At 38.6% G+C, this 24,635-nt stretch overlaps 2 protein-coding genes across 2 annotated transcripts in view; one reads left to right on the top strand and one right to left on the bottom strand.

Annotated features, from left to right (window-relative positions):
- The first annotated feature begins 2,803 nt into the window (after positions 1-2,803).
- Positions 2,804-24,585, top strand: PACC1 (proton activated chloride channel 1). The gene is made up of 8 exons (XM_058165346.1): positions 2,804-3,091; positions 10,432-10,519; positions 11,520-11,723; positions 15,353-15,507; positions 17,515-17,657; positions 20,725-20,869; positions 21,792-21,896; positions 23,292-24,585. Exons 1-8 carry the CDS (start codon positions 3,056-3,058, stop codon positions 23,451-23,453), a joined length of 1,038 nt encoding a protein of 345 aa, XP_058021329.1. The 5' UTR covers positions 2,804-3,055; the 3' UTR covers positions 23,454-24,585.
- The window catches only part of PPP2R5A (protein phosphatase 2 regulatory subunit B'alpha), a 49,573-nt gene continuing 48,427 nt past the window's right edge, over positions 23,490-24,635 (bottom strand). Inside the window, exon 14 of the mRNA XM_058165345.1 lies at positions 23,490-23,699. Within this exon, the coding sequence (XP_058021328.1) occupies positions 23,663-23,699 (37 nt within the window). The 3' untranslated portion in view covers positions 23,490-23,662. The remainder of the gene's footprint in view (positions 23,700-24,635) is intronic.

Below are 24,635 nucleotides of genomic sequence, written 5' to 3'. Positions count from 1 at the left end.
ACTAGCATGCCTATGATTTCAGAAATATATTTAAATGCCCATTTTTTCTTTAACAATGCACCAGTGCTCCGGTGCTGACTGCTTGATTTACCCTTCGCAAGTACAATGCACTGTGGTTTTGTTTTCTTGGTTGTCTCTTATTAACTCTTCAAACACTGCAAACCAAGCCTGATCATGTATAGTAGTGTATTTGCTTAAATTCTACTTTATAGTATCTATAAAGCATCAGAATGATTGGTCTGGAAGCCATCAAGCTGTATACACAGAAGATCTTTGTACAACAAGTGGCTTTAAATGATTAAAATGAGTCATAATTACTTTTACAGTTTTACTGCAGGTTTGAAAGGAAACGACAGCCACCTATCTCCACAACCCCCATCTCAGACACACCAACAACAGCCAAGCCTCCTACAACTGACCCCATTTCATTGGGTTCACAACCCCTAGTGATCACAGAAAAGGAAGTGCAGGACCTATTTCACAGACAAAAGCCAGGAAAAGCTCCAGGCCCAGACAAGATAACTCCTTCTTGCTTAAAAGTCTGTGCTGACCAATTGGCCCCCATCTTCACCCATATTTTCAATAAATCACTAGAGATGTGTTATGTTCCTTCTTGCTTCAAACGCTCTACCATCATCCCAGTGCCGAAGAAGCCCACCATCAAGGAACTGAATGACTACAGACCAGTTGCTCTAACATCTGTAGTCATGAAAACCTTTGAAAGGCTAGTGCTTTCCTACCTGAAAACCATCACGGATCCGCTGTTAGGCCCCTTGCAATTTGCATACCGAGCAAATAGATCAACAGATGATGCTGTTAATATGGCTCTGCACTACATCCTACAACATCTTGAGTCTCCAAAGACCTATGCAAGGGTCCTTTTTGTAGACTTTAGTTCAGCATTCAATACCATCATTCCAGACATTCTTCTAACCAAGCTAAACCAGCTACAGGTACCGGAACAGACTTGTAAGTGGATCACAAGCTTCCTAACAAACAGGATGCAGCAGGTGAAGCTAAGCAAGATCACATCAAATACCTGTACAATTAGCACAGGGCCCCTCCAAGGCTGTGTGCTCTCCCCACTTCTCTCTGTATACCAATGACTGCATCTCCAATGATCCATCTGTTAAGCTACTGAAGTTCGCAGATGACACAACAGTGATTGGTCTCATTCGAGACAATGACGAATCCGCATATAGACGAGAGGTCGAACGACTAGCCTTGTGGTGCAACCAAAACAATCTGGAACTGAACACACTCAAAACCGTAGAAATGGTGGTAGACTTTAGGAAAACCCTTCCATACTTCCACCTCTCACAATACTTGACAACACAGTATCAACAGTAGAAACCTTCAAATTTCTGGGTTCTATCATATCGCAAGATCTCAAATGGACAGCTAACATCAAAAACATCATTAAAAAAGGACAACAAAGAATGTTCTTTCTGCGCCAACTCAGTAAGCTCAAACTGCCCAAGGAGCTGCTGATCCAATTCTACAGAGGAATTATTGAGTCTGTCATTTGCACCTCTATAACTGTCTAGTTCGGTTCTGCAACCCAACAAGAAAAACACAGACTTCAGAGGATAATTAGAACTGCAGAAAAAATAATTGCTACCAACTTTCCTTCCATTGAGGACCTGTATACTGCACGAATCAAGAAGAGGGCCGTGAAAATATTTGCAGATCCCTCGCATCCTGGACATAAACTGTTTCAACTCCTACCCTCAAAACGACGCTATAGAGCACTGCACACCAGAACAACTAGACACAAGAACAGTTTTTTCCCGAAGGCCATCACTCTGCTAAACAAATAATTCCCTCAACACTGTCAGACTATTTACTGAATCTGCACTACTATTAATCGTTTCATAGTTCCCATCACCAATCTCTTTCCACTTATGACTGTATGACTATAACTTGTTGCTGGCAATCCTTATGATTTATACTGATATATTGATCATCAATTGTGTTGTAAATGTTGTACCTTGATGAACGTATCTTTTCTTTTATGTACACTGAGAGCATATGCACCAAGACAAATTCCTTGTGTGTCCAATCACACTTGGCCAATAAAAAATTCTATTCTATTCTATTCTATTCTAAAGAGGCAGCTGCTACTACTGCTAGCAGGAATACTAATAATCAAGAAAATTGACAATACTCTCCAGAATTCACCGGTATCATATTAAAGAAACTTTCTTTGCTGCCATGTGCTACTCATCTGGATGTCTGCAGCCCAGGTATGGTTATTACGATATGTTATACATATTGAGGTATGATAGGATGCGGTTTAACAATAACTTACTTTCTATTTATTGAGGATTTGGTGTAAACCCTGTTTACTAAGGCAGGGGTCTCCAACTTTGGCCTGGCTGAGGAATTCTGGGAGTTGAAGTCCACAAGTCTTAAAGTGGCCAAGGTTGGAGACCTCTGTACTAAGACATGCTTCCAAATCTATCTGCAACCTTGTGCACATTAATTAAAATAAATCCCTTTTTTAAAAAAAATATTAATTTAAATTGTTGGTTATTTAAATTGTGCTAAATTTATCAGATACATGCTGTTAACGGATACTGGTTACTTAGTTTGTTGTAGCTCTTAGATATAACCACTTTACCTCCCACTTACATTCTTCATACATTCGATCTATTTCCTGAATGGGTTAACAGGGCCGAACAGTATCCGGTTAAGGGAAAAGCTTCTTGAGACGCCAGAGAGCGCTGTACTTGACAATGAACTACATCTCCCAGCAGACTTTTCTGCTTCGACTTCGGTTCCGCAACCGGTGTCAGCAATACGTAAAAGCAGTAACGGCCAGAGCGGTGGAAGAAGATGAACTAGCGGCACCTTGTGGCTTTTGTGCGTTACATGCGCTTGCGCTATTGGTCGGATCATGTCCGCGCACTTGGTGGGCACTGAAACGCGGCGTGCGGAGCGGCGCTGCCTCTTCTATGGCTGCTTTTTCGATTTCGTCCCCGCTCCCCGCTTTCTCCTAATAGATGCCGCTGTTTGATCCGGTTCTCCCCTGCGCCTTCTTTTTGCCGGTGCCATGATTAGACAAGAGAACTCGTCATCTTATCAAGAGGTATTGGGAGAAAAGCGGGGAGGGAGGCGGAGTATTTGCACTCTGCTGATAGGAGGTGCCTGATACGGCGATGCTTTGTATGCGATCGGCGCTTAATGTTGCAGCTTGGCGGCGTCGAGAAACAATTCGCCTGCACCGAAAAGACCGTGCCTTTGCACGGTCACAAGAAGCAACAACAACAACAATAACAATATAAACTTCGGAAGGAAGTCCCGCCGAAGTTCAACCAGACTTACTCCAAAGTAATAGTGCAATCCTGTGGATGTCGTAGTAGACAAAGCGATACATTAGGGCAGACATGCATAAGTGTGCCCCTTCACGCTACACCTATATGCAAGTGTATCCTCAGCGTTGCCGCTGTGGATGCATCAGAATGCCGAGTTTAAGCGAGTCCAGCTCGAGCAATTTAAGGAGAGAGCAGCTCAAACCCTTGCAGAGCTCCATGCAGGCGGAGAGGATGCAAGCAAACTGGCTGTGGAACGGACTCCTGTTAATCCAGAATTTTAGTACATGGTGGCAAGCCCACTGAAAGCTGGAAGCTTTTCTTCTTATTAAAGATTAGTAGGACTGGATTGTATTAGGTTTTTTCTTCCGCCTACAATTTAAAGCAGGTTTTTTAGGCAAGGTGGCAAGAATTCAGAAATAGGCTTTCTTGACCTGAGCCTTTTCCTCCCCTCCCTCCAACAGCACTTTAAAAAGCTCTGGAAGCTGCATTTGGATTTTATTTATTAAATTTATATGCCACCTGTCTCACCATCCAGGGTGACTCAGTAGCTGTACCTTTGGCACCCCTTCTTCAAAGATGTACAGCAGTGTTTTTTCCCAACCTGGGCAACTTTAAGATGTATGGATTTCAACTTCCAGAGCATTCTAGTTTACAGGGTTTTTTTGACCTACAAAAGGTTATGTGTCATAGTTAAATATTAGTCTTAGATATGCCTTAAGATTTTGTTGTTACTCTGCTTTGTGGTATCAGACTAATATGTTTGCTCCTCCAGGAAGAACCTTAAAGAGTAGGGTTTAGGAAAAACTAAAAAAAAAAATTACAAGTTTTTATTATGCAACTGAAATAAGACCAAAATCTTCCAAAACTCTTCTTGAAGATTTGTGAACACAGTAAAAACAAAGCAAGGGCTGATAGACATCCTGATTATGTGAAAGTCAGCAAATTTCAATTTGTCTTCATTAAGCACTGCATGTGTTCCATTTGAAGAACATTTTGGAAAATTATATGTAACTGCCACTATAGGGCAATAATTCAAGGATTCTAAGAAACTAACCTGTATGTTAGTTTCTAATGTTAGTTTCTAAAATGTCACATGTTCTTTGCTTTGTTGATTGTCATTATTTACTCAGATGTAAGTTCCCAGTGAGTTTAAGGAGTTTATACTCATTTCCCCTTTCCCGTCACTGATGAATATTGTAGATCACAGGGGTCAAACTATCACATCAGGGGCCAGATTGTGACGTATCATGACTTTTTTGCCTTTGCGGAGCTGCGATGAGCATGGCCTGTGTGTGACATATTTGGCCCTTGGGCCACCAGTTTGACAGGCGTGTTGTAGGTCAACACATCTGGAGGGCACTGGACTTGGAAAGACTGCTCCAGTAATACTGCAAGGAGATGTTATCCATATATTACCTAACGTAGTTGAGGCTGTTTTTGTTTTATATCAGTTTTACTCTTCATTCCCATAGAATTGAAATTTACCCTCTCCTTTGGACTTTCACAATAAAAGAAGCTGGCTTAAAGCACTAATTTTAACTTCCCTTTTCTTTTTAATTCTAATGATTGCCTAGTGTTTTATTTCTCTGAGCATATTTTAAGTAAAAAAAACCCATCGTGCTGCCTTTTGCATGGAGCAGCTTTTAAGTTGCTGCATTGTTTCTCTGCTTGGCAGATCTGTGTGCAAGCAAATAGGCAGGAAAAGGAAGCTGAGAGAGCACTGTTGGCTGTTGGCTTTTGGCTGTTGAGATAAACAAGCTTATACAGACAGAAAGACACTTTCAAATGCATTGTTAGAAAGCTCAGGAAATTGGTTGCGTGTTTGCATTCATTTGGCTTGGTCAGACTGAGTTGTGCTGACAAATTCTCTGCCGGTATCCATGACAGAGTCCAAGCTTTAGGCTTCTTGTTTTGCATATCAATAAATCAGCTGCTGCAATCCTAAATTTGTTTGCTTTCCTGCTTCTCCTTCAGCCTAAAGAGCAACTTTCCTTAAGAGGACACTGTCCAGGTGCTCTGGATTACCATTCCATCAGTCAACCAGCAGACTGGCTTGGCTGATGGAGTTGTAATGGAGTGTCTCTGGATAGCATCAGCTTAGGAAAGGCTGCTAACTGTGGCAACAGTTTAGTTTCTTACATCTGTTACAGGGAAACGGAAACATTTTGTAACACCTTAAACACCAGATGATTTTTATAGAATAAATTTAATCCGTAAACAAGTTGGCCGTTTTGTTGTAGCTTTTATATTCATGTACTTAGGAAAAACCATTGTCTTCAATCGGGAGCATAGTTGAAGAATATTCGTTTATTTTACAAAAGGTTGCTACAACAAATTGTGGTTGCAGTGTGGAACATTCCTGTTTGGGACGCCATAGAGAGTTGCAAGCATCTTCTCTCCTTCATCCTTAGTTTTCTACCCAATTTACATTGTTGTTCTGTTCCCAGTGAATCTCTCTTCACTGAGCTCTTTCTCAGAGGAGCAGAGCACCAGAGAAGGAAAAATGGTTTTGAGTTTTCTATTGTAAACCTTGAGGTTTCCCTAAGTTTTGGCTCATAAGAGCACAGACTGTGAGGTAACTGAAAGCAGCCATTGGTGTCAAGATTCAAAGGATTCTATGGCCTAACATAATCATTTTCTGAACTTTGGTTAGGTTAGGAGTTCTTGAACACTTGCAAAGAAGAGAGCTAATTTGGAATTCATCTAAAGTTTTTAATCAACAAAATAACTGGAAGGGTAAGGAATGAACCAGGCAAACTGAAAGTATTGTTAGGCAACATTAAAAAAAAAGAAAGAAGTAGTCATGGTTCAAAAATGGAATGGGGAAGTGATAGCCTATTGAGTTTGTTGCTGAGATGAATGGAAAAGAAATAACATTTGCTCTCCCTTTAAACCTTTAAAGTTAAAAGGAGATCTGTGTTTTTCTCACATGCTTGTAAATGGGAAAGTGGGCTGAGGTTTGAACCAGTGCACGTTTATTCAGAAATAAAGTGAGCCTCTTGAGTTACATGGAATATATTTCCTGTGAATTTCCCAGAACACCAGTCCTAATCCATAATTAATTGAAAGGACATTCCAGTTTTTCTTCCACTGAAACTGAGAATTAAATAAATGGAAACTCAAAATTACAGAGCACCCTGTTAGACCTTCTCATTGGCAATTAATAATAATAATCATGATACAAATGCCACTCATTATTTGTGCCTGATTTATAGTGGTGATATAATTCCACGAATCCAAGTAAAGATTTAAAAAATCCTTACAAGAATCTAAGAATAGCTTTTTTAAATTTCAGCATTCTGGTTGAACTAGATCTAACCAGATATATTTGGGAAGCTCACAAGGAGGCTAGGCGGGGAAAACAGAAGGATGATGGTGAGGGGAAATGGAATAGAGTGAATAATATGCTGAATCCAAAAGTTGCTTTTACATTGAAGCAGTACGGAGCAATATTTTGATGGCTGTGTGGGCCACATTTCATGGCAGTGATTCAGCAGATGTTACTCCAATGATTCTAGGCAGCTTACTCTTTTTGTTTTAATTAACTGCCATGCAGTATGACCAAGAGCATAAAACAATTCTACACATCTAAAAGGCCTTAGTGAGAAGATTTATTTATTTAGTTGATATTAAATTTATGGTCTACCCATCTTGCCATCGAAAGCAATAGGAGATCAGTATTATTTCTCCTCATAAGCTATTATAAGTAGGAGCTCTGTTGTCATTCTAAGGGCAGATTGTTCTACCATGCTGATTTTAGTAGGATCTGCAAAAAAATGGGCTGTGCCTAACCGTCTGGATCTAAATCATGTCAAGATTTATACAGCAAAGTGATAGTCTTGCGTTGGAATGCAACAAGGAAGCAAGGTCACATATGTGCTGTTGCATTCTGGACCAGCTTACAATTTCTGAACGGTCTTCCAGAGCTAGATATAAAAAGCTCATTGTAGTAATCCAACCTTGAGCTACCAGTGAATGGGTTACTGATGTGGGGCCTCCAACATTATGCAAATGTTACATAAGTCAATTCTGCATCCAAGACGATTCCCAGACGAAATCCAAGACGATTTCCCTGTTCCATAAGGGGGAATGTGTTCCATCCAAAACAGGTATTGCACTTAAAGCTTGAAATCCATTCCAGGAATCAGCAACAACTTGTCTTGACTGAATTGTGTTTCTCTCCTATTCAGTCCCTTATACCTGATATTGTATAAAGGTGCTCAAACATCAATACTGAGCTTGTAGGAAAAATGTAGTACAGCCGGGAATCTTCAACATGCCAGTTGCAACTGGTGCTAAATCAGGCATGATCCTTCCAAATAACTTCATACAGTTACTGAATAACATGGGAAACAAGATAAAATCTTGGGACTGAATAGGTGTGTTGAGTGCCACCTTCTAGAAATATTTAGAGAGGCAAGATTAAAAGCATCAGAAATTTGGGGTCTCTAGCCCACAGCTCCCAAAAGGATACCATGATCAATAGTATCACACTGCCATATATGTCTCATAAGGATCATCCATCAAAATAATGGAAACCATCCCTGTACCACATGTAGGTCTGAATTTAGACTGGAAAGGATCTAGATAATCCATATCGTCAAAAGGACCATGGATTATTCTATTGGCTTGCTTAAATATAGAATATTAGACAAGCCAGGAATATTTATAGTCATTAAAATCAATCCAGTTTGGAGATAGTTTCTCAAGCAAAGTCTTCACCATCTTCTCTTTTAAGGAAGGAGGAACTCTTCTGCTGTAAAGAGATCTTAATCTGAGAGATCATTGATCAGCTATAGAGGGAATCTAACAAGCAAGTTGCAGAATGAATAAATTGAAGGACTGTATTCATTTCCTGTACAAATAAGAACAAATTCACAGAGTTCTTATTAGATGATACATTGGACACTTAGGCATTATTAAGCCCAGTATGGGTGTACTATTATTCATGAAGAACCATGGGAATTCTTCATAAAATAATACTAGGATATTACCAGCAACAAAAACTACATCTTCTACCTGGAAGCCCTTAAAAGTCCCACTGGCCATTCTGTGCACATGGGATTATATACAATATTTTACTTCTTCCTCTCTGATGACTTCACCACATACTTTGTAATGGTGCTTATGCTATGTTCAGTTGTATCAATTTCAAAATTGTATTGTTGTTTAAGATGCTGGCCTTTCTGCTCCATTTCCCATATGTACTCCATATACCATGGGGCCAGTGGTGGGATTCAAGCAATTTAACAACCAGTTCTCTGCCCTAATTATTTCTTCCAACAACCAGTTTGCCAAACAGCTCAGAAAGTTAACAACCGGTTCTCCCGAAGTGGTGCGAACTGGCTGAATCCCACCACTGCATGGGGCATTTTTGTTTCTGAAACAGGCCAGAACCACAGTACAATATCTGGAACACTTAACTAAATTGATGCTATAATGATTGGTCAGATATCAGAAACATCCCCCAGAGCGATTTCAAATCCAGTTAGATCATTAACTTCTGGAGATGGAGGGAATTATGAACTCTGTCTTCAGAGAGGAGGTCATGCTGTACTACCCATCTGTTTGACTACATACTGATCCATTCATGACAAGACATCACTTCTGGGACTCCTATACATCAATTTCTCCACTCCAAGGCAAATCCCAGATGAAGGTATGGCCAATCTCCTGGACGGTTCCTAAAACAGTCTAGTTATGGCCCCCAGAAACTATAAAATGCATCAGATCCTTAGATGTGTTTATGCCTTGATGGCTCTGTGTCCATGACGCTTCTGCCAACTCAAGTCAAGGTAATGAGCTGAAAGATAAAATGCTGGTAAGATGTGATTTAATGTCAAGCCCTGATTGGGAAGCCTAACAATTGCTACATCAGTAGAATCCCTGCTTTAACCTGAACAAGACTTCCTCAGAAGTAATACAAAACCAGCAAGCAACCTGGAAAAGGAAATGAAATCTTTGTGGGGCATTTGTTGAGAATACAGTGTCTCTTGCTCTGGAGTGAGGCTCATCAATATACCCTGTTTCCCCCAAAATAAGACATCCCCAGATAATAAGCCAATCGGGCTTTTGAGCGCATGGCAATAAGGCCAAAACAATATAAAACAGGGTCTTATTTTGGGGGAAACACGGTAGCAATCTCCCATTTCTGTCTCAGGGAAAATCAAATTGAAATGTGGTAGTAAGCAGAGCCTTTTAAAACATCTGCAAAAACAACATTTTAAAAATGACCCAATTTTACAGTGGGGAATGGGAGGGGGGGAAAATACTATTTTATGATTCAGCTGGTTGTTTTAGAACATGAAGAGAGGAAAGAAACAAAGGAAAGCTAGATTTTTTCCCCTGAGATGCCTTCCTTTATTTTCATCCAGTTCTTGAGATTGCTGTGCAGTATGTAGGGATTGTCAGACATGACAAGCTGGAGACATCGACAGAAATCATCCTGACAGCTTCAGCTTTGGGGGGATCAGAGCAAGAAAGCATCTAGCCTATATTGATGCAACAAAAAGTCTTTGGCCATTTTTTTATTGTGGTCATTTGAAATGAAATATAAATGCAGTGACATTGAAGAGAGAGTAACTGGGCCAAAGTTACCCTGAGAACTCTGTAGTTCAGTGAGAATTTGAATTTTGGATGTAGCAATTATATCATGAGCTTAAAGTGTACTCAGTTGTATCATCTAAGAACTCCAAATATTTCCTAGCTTTGCCTCTTCACAACTGTGGCTAAACTGATGCATGTTTAGTAAGACAGATTTGTACTTACTAAGAGTCAAACAGAAACTTTTCTTTTTTTTCACAGGGGTCAGTGTTAATATATCATAGAACCCAAGATCACCTATCCCATGTTTGCTTAGTTTCAACAGGTTGTTTGTAATGTATGGATGTTTTAGGCATGAATAGAACCGCCATAATATAGGTTCTTTAACAGGGCTTTGCTGGCTGAGGAATTCTGGGAGCTAAAGTCCACAAGTCTTAAAGTTGCCAAGGTTGGAGACCCTGGTCTATAAGATATGAAGTGGCGAGAATAAGAATGGTCTATTGAGATAGCTAATTTGAGCCCAATAATATGCCAACTACAGTAATCTGAGCAGCGGTAATTCTGTTTGCAGCTAAATGAAGATATGGAGTGTGGACCTGCAAATTCTGAACCATTAGATGAAGTGGATCAGGAAGATACCAGTTCAACAATCCTTCCAGGTGAGGCCTTCTGATCTTGTCAAACTGAATAATTCACAATGGAACATCTTAAGCTCTTGTTAGATATTGTTACCGATTCTCACTGGAACTGTGGACCAGAAATGGTCTCCACTCTGAAAGTTCAAGCCCGGCTTTGTGAGACAAGGTGAGCTCCCACTGCTTGCTCTTCAGCTCCTGCTCACTCAGCAGTTTGAAAGCATGCAATATTGCAAGTAGATAAAAACCTACCATACTTTTTGAATTATAAGACGCTCTGGACTATAAGACGCACCTACCTTTTTTTGGGGAGGAAAATAAAAAAAAAATCTGCCTCTGCCTCCCAGCAATTTGCCTCCTTGCAGTAAACAGCAAACAAACAGCCTGCTTTAGTTTCATTTTCAGCACAGCCTGATTAGCACAAGGGAAAAAAAATCTTCCTCCCAGCAATTTGCCTTCTTGCAGCAATAGGCAATGGCAATCCCTGCAGCCTGAAACAGCTGAGGGTCGGGAGACCGATCCAACAGACAATCAGCTGCTTGTGCTAATCAGGCTGTGCTGAAGCTGAAATGGGCTGTTTGCTGCAAGGAGGTAAATTGCTGGGAGGCAGAGGCTAAAGGGTGAGGGGCGGTATGTGGGCTGGGCTACATTTGGTATATAAGATGCACCCAAATTTTCACCCTCTTTTAAGGGGGGGGCGAAGTGCATCTTATACTCTGAAAAATACAGTAGCTACATTTGTGTGTGTGGGAAACAGAAGCAGGTGCTGGACCTGGCTGATGAGGCAAGTCTGGAGGAGCCAGGAAAAGCCAGCAACCCGAGCGGCGCTAGTCAGCTGAAACAAGTTCACCAGTTTGACTGCAGTTCACTAAGGCTAGGGACACAAGTGCCGAACAGAACGAAATAGCAGTTTAGGCTGTCAGGACTGCATTGTGTCTAACATTTGTAGATTTCCCTCACATTGTGTGCCATATGCTAAATAAATAAATGAATAATTTCATTTTCAAATTAATATTATCTTTAGTCCTAGATGGTAGCAGCCCTTCAGTGCATTTCAGCAAGTCCTGCCTGAAGAACGTCTTCTCTGTAATACTTCTCTTCATATATTTGGTGCTTATGGCGGTGGCCATTTTTTTGGCCTATCAAACCATTGCTGACTTTAGGGAAAAACTCAAGCATCCAGTGATGTCCGTCTCGTTCAAGGAAGTGCACTCTTATGATGCTCCTGGTAAGACCAGAGGATGGACAGCTTGTTTTCTGGGAAATCAGATAGCATCTGCAGTTACTCTTGAAATTAAAAATTTGCCATTACTGCTATTCATCTTAACTGCTTTTTGTTTGTTTTTTTCTTTATTAAATTAAATGCTGCCCATCTCCACGATAAAGCCATTCTCGGTGGCTTAAATCTAAACTTGTGCAGTACATATGCTATTTTTATAAAGGTGAAGTTTCTCTGAAGGAATTCTGGGAGCTGTAGTTCTGCAAATTCTGTTGAAGGCTTTGGAAATTCAGAAGTTTGGGATGGAATTCGTATCAATGAGCGGAGCAATATTATGTAAATTTACACTTTCGTACCCTATAGCAGAAATTGCTGGCAAGGTTCATGCATTGTGTTAAACTATGGTTTTCATTAAGATTTCTTGAACAAGCCACAATGACCTGGTTCACACATAAATAGTGTTTGATAAATCACAATGGCTCATTTTACCCATCTTTTAAAGCAGGGGTCTCCAACCTTGGCAACTTTAAGACTTGTGGACTTCAACTTCCAGAATTCCAGAACTCTGGGAGTTGAAGTCCACAAGTCTTAAAGTTGCCACGGTTGGAGACCCGTTTTAAAGTCAAAGAGTCACTTTGGTAGAGTGGTTAAAAGCACTAGATTAGAAGCCAGGAGACTATGCATTCTATTCCAGCCTTATACCAGGTGATGTTCGACCAGTCACTCTTGCTCAGCCTTGGGAAGGAGATGAGAGCGAGTCACTTCAAAAAATATTGCCAAGAAAACCACATGGACTTGTTCCTGTAGTCACCAGAAGACAGGATTGACATGATGGATTTATAACTTATTCTTTACCAAAACATAGATTAGTGTTATTGTGTGAATCCAACCTACAGTTCTTTCACCATCACAGTTTTTCTTTACTTTTTAGCAATAGGATGGACTTGATTTTTTTTTAAAGGCCTCCAAAAATTCCTGGGAACACGGAACCAATAAGATGGCATTTTCTTGATCAAATATGCTTACATTTGCAGCATGTATTAAAACTGAAGTACTTTTGCTCAATCTGCCAGAAACATTACATATCTATATGTGGGTTTTGTTCACTAAGGGGAGTGAAGAAGTGATCCCATCCAAATGGGAATTTTGCAGAATTTTGATAGGGTGATGTTGGGAAACTTGGACCTGCGGAATGAGTTGGGAGCTACATACAATTGCTTTCCCCTTCCTTGGGTCAAGTAGCTTGCTTTATTTGGGGACAGGCAACATGTACCTTCCAGAACTAATGAAATCTAATCAATCCATCAATCATAGTCAAGATAACCAGTGGTGAGGAACAATGAACAATGTACACATTATCTCCCTGTGGAACAATTCTTTAATAGAAGCTTCTGTGCCAAACGTTGCTGGATTAAAGTCATGTTGTAGTCATGAGTTGTCCTTCTGAATAGCACAGAGGCCATTTAGCAGAAATGTGTAATAAAGCTTTGTTTTCATTGCTGCAGCAATGAAACTCTCATCATAGCATATTTTCTTCAACAATTCACATAAAATATCACAGATTTATGGAAGATGAATTATAATGTACTGTAGGATCTGCTCTAGAGCAGGATTGTTTAGGAAGAGAATATTTTTTTCCATCAGCTTAGTGTTCAGATATTCTCATTCATTGTAGTTTTCTTGTGAGGTGAGAACAGGGTTCTAATCTCATCTTCCTATCAGTGGAGCATCCAGAATTACTTGTGCTAATTTCACCGAGTGGTCTCTGGGTGTAATGATCTGCAAAGAGTCTGAGTTGGATGAGGAGCCATTAGATGTGGTAGGATCCAAAGCCATGCTCTTAATGTGCTTGTATTAAAGGAGTAGGCAGCAAATGTGATTGGATCTTTTGATAAGATACCTGGGGATTTCCACTTGATTAGTAAAGATCTGTGAGTTGTTATACTAAGTATCTTTATAGCAGGGGTGTCAAACTCAAGACCCAGGGGTTGAATCCAGCCTGCAGAGTGCTTAGATTTGGCCCGCGGGGCCACCCTGGAAATAGCAAAGGACCAGCCCGCAATGCCTCTGTCAGCAAAAACAGAGCTTGGGAAGTCTGCATGCGAGCCTCCCAAGCTCCATTTTCACTGGCAGAGGGTTGCAGGAGGCTATCGCAGCCGAAAGGGAGCTTAGAAGCCTGTTTTTGCTGGCAGAGTACTCTGGCCATCACAGGTGCCCCCCAACATGAGTAAGGTCAAGCTAGCCAGGCCTTGCCACACTCACCCCAGCCCCCCAAGGTCACTCACCCCAGCTAACCCTTGCCACACTCACCCCAGCCCCCCAAGGTCAAACACAACCTTGATGCGGTCCTCAATGAAATCGAGTTTGACACCCCTGAATTATAGGAATTGAAGAAAGCTTAGGTTTACCAGTAAGGGAATTTTGGCAGATTATCTGTCCTCTCCATTTATTTCTGATAATTGCAACCTATGCTCAGAATTCTTTAATTCTGATTTGATTAAGTCTACAGCTTCTAATTCGAAAAGAAAATAGCTCCTGTAAGTGTGACATTTATCCACTCCACACAAGGGCATTATACACCAAATCATAGTGTAGCACAATGGATAAACCCAGTATGTATATTTATATCTTGGGTAAGAGGAGAAGGCTGTTTAATCATCTTTGCGCTCTTACCTCACTATATTCCAGTTGGTATATGAAATCCCATTTCATTAGCTTTCTCTAATGCAAGTTCCATGTTCGGTCTCAATATTTCAGCCTCTGTCTGTTAAAAAGCCTATCCCCAACATTCTACTCCATTTTATTCTAAGAGGATTCATATTTCATTCAATATATGTATAAACTAGGTACCTATTTCCACAATTGATCAATATAGTCAAACAATTCTTTGACATATAAGCAACATAAAGGGATACTAACATTTTGTAATGAGTACATGTTCATGTTGTACATGCATTCATAGCAGCGTGGCATCATTTGTTGAACTAGCCATAATAAACTGGGTATCATAGTTGGATTTATATTTTTGGTATAATGTAATGCTTTGGGCAAACCAGATCAGCAGGTAGCCTTGCTCACTTGGGTGTGAGAACCTGACTAGAATCAGTTGTACTTCGGTATGATTAAGCAAAAAAATCTTACAGAACTATATAGCTAAAAGCAAATTTGTGTCTCAGTGGCTGGTCCCATTAGTGTCAGATTTTAACTTGGGAAAATGTTTTCAAGTACACTCCTTTGTTTCCTCTCTTATTCACATCTTCACTTATGGGACAAGTACTGGCCTTTTGAATTACAGCTTCATACTCTTGTGCTATTAATTTATCTCCCCTTGAGACTGTCAGTAGTTCTATAGCATATTGGACAGAGACTTTCCTTTAGAAATGCAGGTGGTTAATCTTTGGACCTTCCTGACGTAGAGTCTGTGCTGTGCTGTTGAACTGAATGGTCCCTCTCAAATGTTTTGGCCGAGAGTGGATTTTGTACTATGATCCTCCGGGTTAGTTTAAAGATTTTACCATATTACATTTTGTATTAGGGATAATAGCAATATTGTTTGCTTACATAGTTATGCATGGGCTTGGCATGGCATGTGGACTGGTTCCATTGATTTCAAATGTAAAACTGTTTTTCTAAAACAGGTATTGCCCTCTACCCAGGCCAGGCTGAACTGCTAACCTGCAAGCATCACTTCTACGATTACATTCCACCTTTGGTCAACCCAGGCCAGCCAGGGAAAATTGATTGCATTACCCAGAGAATCAACTACACAGATCCATTTACTAATGAAACCAAGGTAATAATTAAAAAGAATGTAAAATAAAATCCACTGTGTGCATAGTGGAGATGCCTCAGTACAAAGCAGGAGCTAGTATGATATTCATACTGCACTTTCCTATTCACAGAACATATAACTAGAAGCAAAACTGGAAAACCCAAAGGCATCTTTGAGGGTCTTCTCTTGCTGACTTTAGTGTCCAGGCAGGTTCCTATCAATTTAAGCAATTCCTCAAAAGGTCATGTCCTAAATCAGCACTTTATAAATTGTTTTGGAAAGCAACACAGGCGTAACATGCTCCTGATGCAAAACAGTTTGGAACATAATTTTATGCTGCAGCATTAACACTGCTACAGCAGTATTATGCTATACTAATTATAGTGATTTGAATAAAGCTAAGATGAACAAAGTCTTTCCCCACTGGTCAGTATGATGCACCTGTTTAACTAGTATTAAAAGCATGTGCAGGACACAGCACTTCTATCAAAATGACAGAAGCACAATTGTGACATAAATTCCACCTCTTTGTGTGTGTGAAGACACAACACATGTTCAAAAGTTATGGAGCTTGTATCACAATGCTACATTGCTGCTTTCGTTATTTGCCCTCTTTGGGCAACTAACATTTACTAACCAGGTGTCTCACCTGCAGACACCTGGTTAGTAAATGTTTTAAAAGGACACTCTTTGGAATTAAAACTGGGCTTCTAAAGGGAATAAAAAAACGGAATCCCTTCTTGGCAGTCTTCAGTCTTAGAAATCTGTACTATAGTAATAACTCAGTCTTAGCAGTCCTCGCGATTGCAGATACCATTGGCTGTAAGAAAACTGAGACTTACATATACTTAAGATTAAAGCTTAAATTGATTTTAACAAATTTTTAAATTCTTAGAAATTAATTTTAAATGGGGTTTTTTAGCTTATTATACTTTTAGCTTATTTACTTCTCAGGCCAATTTTAAAATAAGTTTTTTAACTGCATTTTAAATTTGTATATTGTACCGTCTGTTTTATTCTTGCCTGTACACCGCCCTGAGTCCTTCGGGAGAAGGGCGGTATAGAAATCAAATAAATAAATAAATAAATAAATAAATAAATAAATAAATAAATAAATAAATAAATAAATAAATAAATAAATAAATAAATAAATAAATAAATAAATAAATAAGCAAGCAAGCAAGCAAGCAAGCAAGCAAGCAAGCAAGCAAGCTAGCTAAGTAGCAATAGAAATACTTGCATAAAATTGTCCAGAAAACCTGGTGCCTCCCTGGCTGTGTCTGTTGGCCACATCCTCCCTCTGCTATATGCTTAATATTTAAAACAAGCCTGGAACAATAAGATTCTTCTGTGGAGAATCCATATTGTTTTGTGTAGGTATTATATGTGCAATGGATATGGTCTAGAAACATTAATTTTTGTAGAATAGGACTAGCTGGTGCGCCAATATGCATGCATGTCCTCCATCTGTGAGCGGGTGTTTTGTGAATCTTTCTATAATGCTGGCTTATCTTAAAGCTCACGTTTTGCCATAGCAATGGAAGTGTAATGCTTTGAAAACTTAATAATCATGACTAATCATTACGAGAATCTCAGAAGTTCACCACCTATTTCAAATGCTGTGCAAAGAATCAGAGGTTGCTGTAAATGAAAGAAATGAATGAAGGCAGATCATCTTATTGGGACAACCACTCCGTTGAGAGAAGGGCCCTCCTCTGCCTTCTCTCTACCTTTACAGTTTGCTAACCATGTTACATATAGGAAGAAGGTATTACGAAAATTACTATGGGTAAGGAGACAACGGGAAATCCCTATCTGCCAGTATCATTTGTCTAAATTTAGATCTAGCCTGTTGTAATTAATATAAACAATGGAATGCTTTGGAATATTATTTTTCTGAATGTTGGTAAGTGAATAGATTCTAGGATCAGGACTAACTTAAACTGTCTTGATTATTCCCATAATATTTTCATCTATATAAAAGAAAAAACTTCTCATATGTCCATTTTTTCCTCCTTGTGCTTGTAGAAACGTGCTGTGATTGTCAAAGGACCCCAAAATGTGAAGAAACGGGAATTGGTCTTCATGCAGTTTCATCTGAATGAGACTGATCAGGATTTCAGTGCGATAGATTATCTTCTTTTTTCTTCATTTCAAGATTTTCTCAACAGGTACAGCCCTCCTTAATTTTTAGTCGCATCAGAAAGTAAAGGTACTATATGCTTAAGACTAGTATGACATAAAAAGATTGGGTAAATTCATGACTGTGAAGACCTCTTTTTTTAGTAAGATTCCAAGGTTCACCCAAGAGAGTTATATACAGATCTAATAGCTAGCTCCTCAGTTACTTTTCCCAAGTCAAATATTTTCTTTTTTGTATCTTCCAAATCTGTAGCCTTCAACTTTCACAATCCTCATTAATAGTTATATACATCTTGGGGCGCTCTGGTTGAGGAAAGATACAATAGGCATTGATTGGTCTTACTTGGTCAGTTAAGTGTGCAAATTCACTGCTGATTTATTCTCATTTTTCTTCTTCAACCTACTTTAGGGGGGGGGGGAATGTTGGTATAATAATTGGGAATCTAAAGCTCTGTCCAGTGTACAGCAAATCATGTCTCAGCTCAGATTTATAGTATTGTGATATAAAATAGATGGAAGAAACATAAGTCACCTTGATTCCCTGCCTACAAACCTCTTGTTTTGGAGAAACCTAAATATAACAGTGATGAGGAAGGAAGAATTCCAGGCCCTCAAAGTAAGGTGCTTTGCTTCCAGCCTGCTAGCATTTCCTGAAGTAAGCAGCACTTCAGTAGATTAGGAATAACAAAAAAAGAAGCATTTATTTAATGTGGTATGGGAAGGGAGTCGGAAGCAAGTTAGAAAAACAGTTCTATTTTTAAAATCACAAAATGGGGCCAGTGTTGAATTTGAATGTAGAATGATCCATAAGCAACCTGAAAAATTTCAGAAGTGAAATGCAGTGAGGAGTAACCTTGTTAGCTGTACAGCTGACTTTTGAGTATCACTGTGTGAAAAGACAAAGTTGCCTCAAACTTCTATTGGGCTTGTTTGAACGTATTTTTAAAATGTTAAAATTCCAAAACTGATTTATAATTCATAAAATCAGTATTTTTTTTAGAAAGGACCTGCATATCATTAGAGGACAATTTTTTTTTCAAGCAGGCAACAAGTTCACATTCAGAAAGGCAGCTTTATATACTTATAGTTGCATGCTTCCCACCCGATAACATTTCGCACTGACTGGCTTTGCAGCCATAAGAAAAGCTCAAGTTTGTGTGATAGTTTCGTGGTTACGTTACACTTTCCAAGGTGAGCTTGGAACTAATTTTGCTAATGTATTTGGAAGACTGCAAAGTTCTGTCTGACATTTTTGACACACACACACGCAAAATCAAGTTCTAAAGAACAAAAGGCTAAATTAAATGTTATGTAAACTTCTACTTCTATATTTTACTTGCTCTACCTGAAATGCATGATAGTCCAATGTACTCTGCATGGAACTAGGAGGCTTAATCCTTCCAGCATTCATTCATTCATTCATTCATTCGAAAAATCCATGTGTGCCTGGATTTTTTATAAAGAAATATTAGTTATTTTCAATGGAATTTTTAACATGATCCTGTGAAGGAGGAATTTAATTTTCCCCCAAACAATAGATCTTGATGTCTGGAGAAAAGGCAAAGACCAGCAAACTGGTATAATATGCAATTCAAAACCATTCAGTTAGGCTAAAAACAAGATAGAAAGACCTGCATATGGATTAGAGAATAAACAAAAATATATCATCAAGAGCAGTGGTGAAATGTAAAATTTGTTACTACCTGTTCTGTGGGCATGGCTTTGTGGAGGGCTATGATCTTCGGCTGAAGAGGTTGTAGAAAAAAATGCTTTTAAAAGGGTCTGATCATCCCAGCTGAGCTGCGTGATCATCAGAGGCTTTTTTTTTTACTTTTAAAAGCATTTTTTCGGCCGAAGGAAAAAATGCTTTTAAAAGTTAAAAAAAAAAACCTCTGATGATTGCGCGGCTTAGCTGGGCATGGGGAGGGGACAGGGATTTTTGCTACCGGTTCTCCGAACCACCTCCCACCATCGCTACTGGATCAGACGATCCAGTCAGAACTGGGAGCATTTCACCCCTGATCAAGAGAGTAAAAGAATTGAAATGGAAATGGGCTGGTCACATAGCAAGAAGAACTGACAAAGACCAAGGCAGTCATAGAATGGATTCCACTTGATAAAAAGTACCATCAAAGAGACCTAAAAGAAGATGGATTGACAATAGCAAGTATTGTGGGCTCAATTGGCAAATGAAAGCTCACGACAATATTGGTTGAAAATATGTGGAAGAGGCTTTCATCTTGCAGTGAATGGACAATGGCTAAAATGATGATGATGATGAATAAGTGTATATAGCAGCTCTTCCCAGAATGGGTTCCTCTACAGGTTCTGGAGTAAAAGTTCAGCTTCACCAGAGTTCATCTTGCCTTAGACTAAGGGGAATTGTAAGATCAAAAGATTTGGAAAGCCCTAGGAAAGATTTTGAGGCATAACTGAAGTTTAAGTGAGAAATAACGCAATAATTCCGAATTTCTTTAAAACCTCAGTAGCTGTTCTTAGGGCAAGACAGAATTCTCTTAGCTTCAGGTCCTCACCATAAATATGAGATCAAACTGTGAAGATGAGAAAATGATAAAATATATGTTACAACACAAACACCAGCTTTTGTACTTGTGTTCTGACATATATAATAAGCCCTGTGGTTTGGGTTGCAATTCTTTTTTGTTATTTGCTGCCTCATTCCCATAGATGCCCGTGGCTTTACTTTTGCATCCTCAGGGTGCAAATAATATTGACCTGCTCTGTGTTGACTGTTGCTGCAAATGGCTACCAAAATTATGTTACCATTTCATTTACCTTAAAGAACAGTATAACTGAAATAAAGCTAAAACTGAAAAGTTTTACCACATGGAGATTCCCAAATAGCACAAACAGTAATAACAAATCTTTTTAAAAAAATATCAGATGATAATAGGTAATCTTAACAGGTTCCAAGAAAAATATTATGAACATGTTGAGAGACTGAAGGAAGGTAATAATCAGAACAACAATCTGTAAAGCCAGGAGCACCATACTTTTTTTTTCTTCCTCAAAATAACAAAGCTTCAAAGGAAACCATAATAATCTGTCTAAACATAACATTTCTTTCCATTACAGTCCAAACAAGTCGGAATTTATGAAGGTTTGTGAGAGCTCCTATTCCAGTTGGAAATTCTCTGGAGGTTTCCGAACTTGGGTCAAAATGTCTTTGGTGAAAACTAAAGAAGAAAATGGTTTGACGGCAGTTGAATTCAGGCAGGAGGTAATGATGTCTCATGAGGCTTTCTGACAGATTTTATTGTTGTACAAATAGCTGGGATTCTGTTGCTGTTGGTTGTTGTACCATCTTGAGTTTTGTGGATCAGTGAACCACTAAAGGTTGGAAAAGCAGAATTTCTTTGCTATTTATAAGTATTAACCAGCAAAGTATTAAGGTAGGTAAGTTTTTTCTACTCTCACCTTTAGATACTTAAATCACAATTTTAACTTGGAATTCAGGGATTTCCTAAAGAATTTTTATGCCAGATACCAAAGTCTAGATTCTGATTTACAAATTAGCTAAACTGGTAACTTAATCTACAATAGGATGGTATCTTTCACAATTCTTGGGATAGTAGGCAGATTGTTCACAGCATACAATTTCTCAGATGCACTGGCATGTGTCCTCTTATTTCCCAGTATCTGCCCCTAAGGGGCAGATTAATAGCAATGCTGGTCCTAACAACTACTGTATAAGTTTTCTGCATCCTGAAGGCAACAAATAGCAAAGAAAAAAAAATGATCCACCATTAAACTCCTAATGAAATACATTTGAGGAATTAGATCTGTGAATTAGATCATTAAGACTTTTGCTCAATAATTTTTTCTAGCATTTCCCCCCCCCATCAGTTATCTGTAAAAGAAAAAAAAAGATGTAGCCATTCTTGAAGGCATTGTACTGTGTGTCCTTTAGCTCTCCCATTTTGCTTGTTTGAAAAATAAAGATTTTTATGGCTGGCTACATTCCATGCTTCAGCCATTTTTGGAATTTCCCCCATTTTACTTTATCTTTTAGAAGCCAGGTTATTTGCGTGCCTCATTCGTACGTAATCTTGGTAAGGTTCCTATTTTTCCCCTCAACTTAGTCCCACAGCAGGTATGTTATATATGAATAATCACCTATTTTTTTCCCTTTATTTTGTCAGATTAGTGTGGTTAACTACATTGAACGAAGGACAAAAGCTGACACTGACCAGCTATTTTTTGTAGTGTTTGAATGGAAAGATCCTTTTATTCAGGAAGTTCAAGATGTGAGTAAACTTGGATCATTTTTCTGTTGATGTAAAATGCCAGCCTAAGTATAACTTGGGAGTACAAATAGGACATCCACTGTTTTCAAGATGATATATAGGTAGGCTTTGACTTATCACAATTGAGCCCAACATTTCTGCTGCTAAGCAAGACAGTTCTTAAATGAGTGTTGCCCCATTTTATGACTTTTCTTGGCGCAGTTGTTAAGCTAGTAACACAGTCATTAAGTGAACCTGGCTTCCCTGTTAACTTTGCTTGTTAGAAAGTCACAAAAGGTGATCATGTGACCACTGGACATTGCAACTATCATAAATAAGAACCATTGGCCAAGCAGCTGAATCTTGATCACATGACCATGCGGATGCTGCAACAGTTGTGTGAAAAATAGTCATAAATAATAAATAAATCACTTTTTTCAGTGCCGCTGCAACTTTAAATGGTCACTAAATGAATGGTTGTAAGTCAAGGACTATCTGTACTTGGAATATAGTCAGAATAGCTAGAAATTTGCACCTTATGTAGACTCCCAGATGAAGAGCTATCAAAGAGTGCTGTAATGGCAGAAAAAACTTGATTGCTGCTTGTTGAAATATAGTGACTTTCTGAAATATAATTACTATGGAAACATAATGTCTCAAAGGTACTTTTTTCATGTGGCAACTGGACTTTCTGGTTTTTCTTTGAAGACATTTCGCTTCTCGTCCAAGAAGCTTCTTCAGCTCTAGCAACCATGACCTGGATGACTAAGAATCTCCATAGACATTTTAGCAGTAACATATCTACTGAGAAGGAAGTTTCGTTGCTTTCATGGCATCTTATTTCATGGAAAATGTATATCTGATTACATCTTAAAAGTAGGTGTATCCACTGGTGTTTAAACATTTGTGAATCCTTTTGAATTTTCAATGTTTCTGCATAAATATAACCTAAAATGTTATCACCACTCCACACGTCCCAAGTTGGTTAAAAAGAACCAAATTAAATAAATAGGTCAAAAACATTTATACTTGTTCTTTTGTTTACTGAGGAAAGTGATTCAAAGCCACATTTTTGATAACATTTTAGGTCATATTTATGCAATTTTTGAATTTGACAATTCAAAAGGGTTCACCAACTTTTAAGCATCACTGTAGACAGGACAAATAAACCAGTTTTGGATATTGCTCTATTAACAAAAAATCTCAATCTTAGCCATGTGAGTATGTAGCAAGGAAAATGATATTAAAATGCAACCTTTTCTCTTGGTCTGTTTGGAGAAGCAACCGTAAATAAAAGTTTAGTATGTTTATTACCGGTATAAACCAAGTGTTTTATTATAAGAAATTCCATAATAAAAAGTAAACAGTAGCTCTTTAATCAGCAGTTTAAATGATTCCTTTAATTTATTTTCATAGATTGTCACTGCAAATCCTTGGAACATGATTGCACTTTTGTGTGGGATATTTCTGGCTTTGTTTAAAGCAGCCGATTTTGCCAAGCTGAGTGTGAAATGGATGATAAAAATCCGAAAACGGCATCTCAAGAGAAAAACTCAAGCCTTGAACCATATAAGTTGAAAACAATGTGCTTCACAGATTTCTGTTTCACTGAGAAGTTCAACTAGGATGACTAAACCAACGTCTACGTTACACAAGAAAACTGCATTGATGGAAGGACAAATTGCTTTGTTGGACTGAACTTTAACATTTGGAAGTTTTAGAAAATGATTTGACTCTTTATAAATCCAGTCTTTTCCAAAAATATGATTCCTTTTACAAGATGCTACTTAGTGGTAAGAATATTCCTGAAAAAGAAATAACTTCCTGTAAAAAAGAAACAATTTGTATGGATGAAGTAGGATTGCTTTTTTTTTTATTTATGGGAATTTAAAATATAGTATCTACCAGTAATAGTTTTAGTTAATTCTGTTCCCAAACATTGAGTGACTAATCAACTCAGGGACAAAGACATTTGCTTCAAGGCCTTCTACAGGATATGCTGCCAATCAGAGGGAACAGTGTTTTATTGGATTCTGATTCAGCATTAAGAATCACATTCCAGCTATTGCTCTGACAAACACACTCCCAAGGGATGAAAACACATTGTTAAAACTATATGCACTATCTGTATATTGAACATACCACTGATTAATAAGTAACCACAAAAGCATGACTAAAGAGATTGATCAATATTGGTTGGCTCTCGAACATAACGATTTGATTTCTTACCATTTGTAACTTAAATAATACATTCTCTATTATATTTCAGCTCTTTTATGTGTTGGACTTCTAGTTGCAAAAGTAGATACAATCTTTTTTATAAAAAGGACAACTGATATCTAATAACTACTAGAGGCATTGTGATGATTATAAGAGCCGTGGTGGCGCAGTGGTTAGAATGCAGTATTGCAGGCTAACTGCTAACATTGCCAGGAGTTCAATTCCTTTGATCCTCACCGGCTCACGGTTGACTCAGCCTTCCATCTTTCCGAGGTCGGTAAAATGAGGACCCAGATGGTTGGGGGCAATATGGTGGCTCTGTAAACTGCTTAGAGAGGGCTGTAAAGGACTATAAAGTGGTATACAAGTCTAAGTGCTATTGCTATGATGCAATATGCTGCCAGATTTGGGGGGATGTGGTGCCACGTGTCAATTTTGGTTTGCCTATTCCTCTGTTCACAATATACAATACAATAAACCTAAAAATAGCTCTTGTTTTAGCAAGTTATTTACTGAAACAAAACCAAACAATGAAAACAG

Source organism: Ahaetulla prasina, chromosome 1 (assembly GCF_028640845.1).
Source record: "Ahaetulla prasina isolate Xishuangbanna chromosome 1, ASM2864084v1, whole genome shotgun sequence".
Lineage (NCBI taxonomy): Eukaryota > Metazoa > Chordata > Lepidosauria > Squamata > Colubridae > Ahaetulla > Ahaetulla prasina.
Note: the sequence above shows the minus strand (reverse complement) of the source record. Positions and strands in the feature narration are given on the sequence as shown.

Coding starts and splice junctions, on each gene's coding strand:
- PACC1 (XM_058165346.1), top strand. CDS start 3,056: ATGATTAGACAAGAGAACTCGTCATCTTATCAAGAG. Junction 10,520..11,519: donor CAGTTCAACAATCCTTCCAG/GTGAGGCCTTCT, acceptor TATTATCTTTAG/TCCTAGATGGTAGCAGCCCT. Junction 15,508..17,514: donor CATTTACTAATGAAACCAAG/GTAATAATTAAA, acceptor TTGTGCTTGTAG/AAACGTGCTGTGATTGTCAA.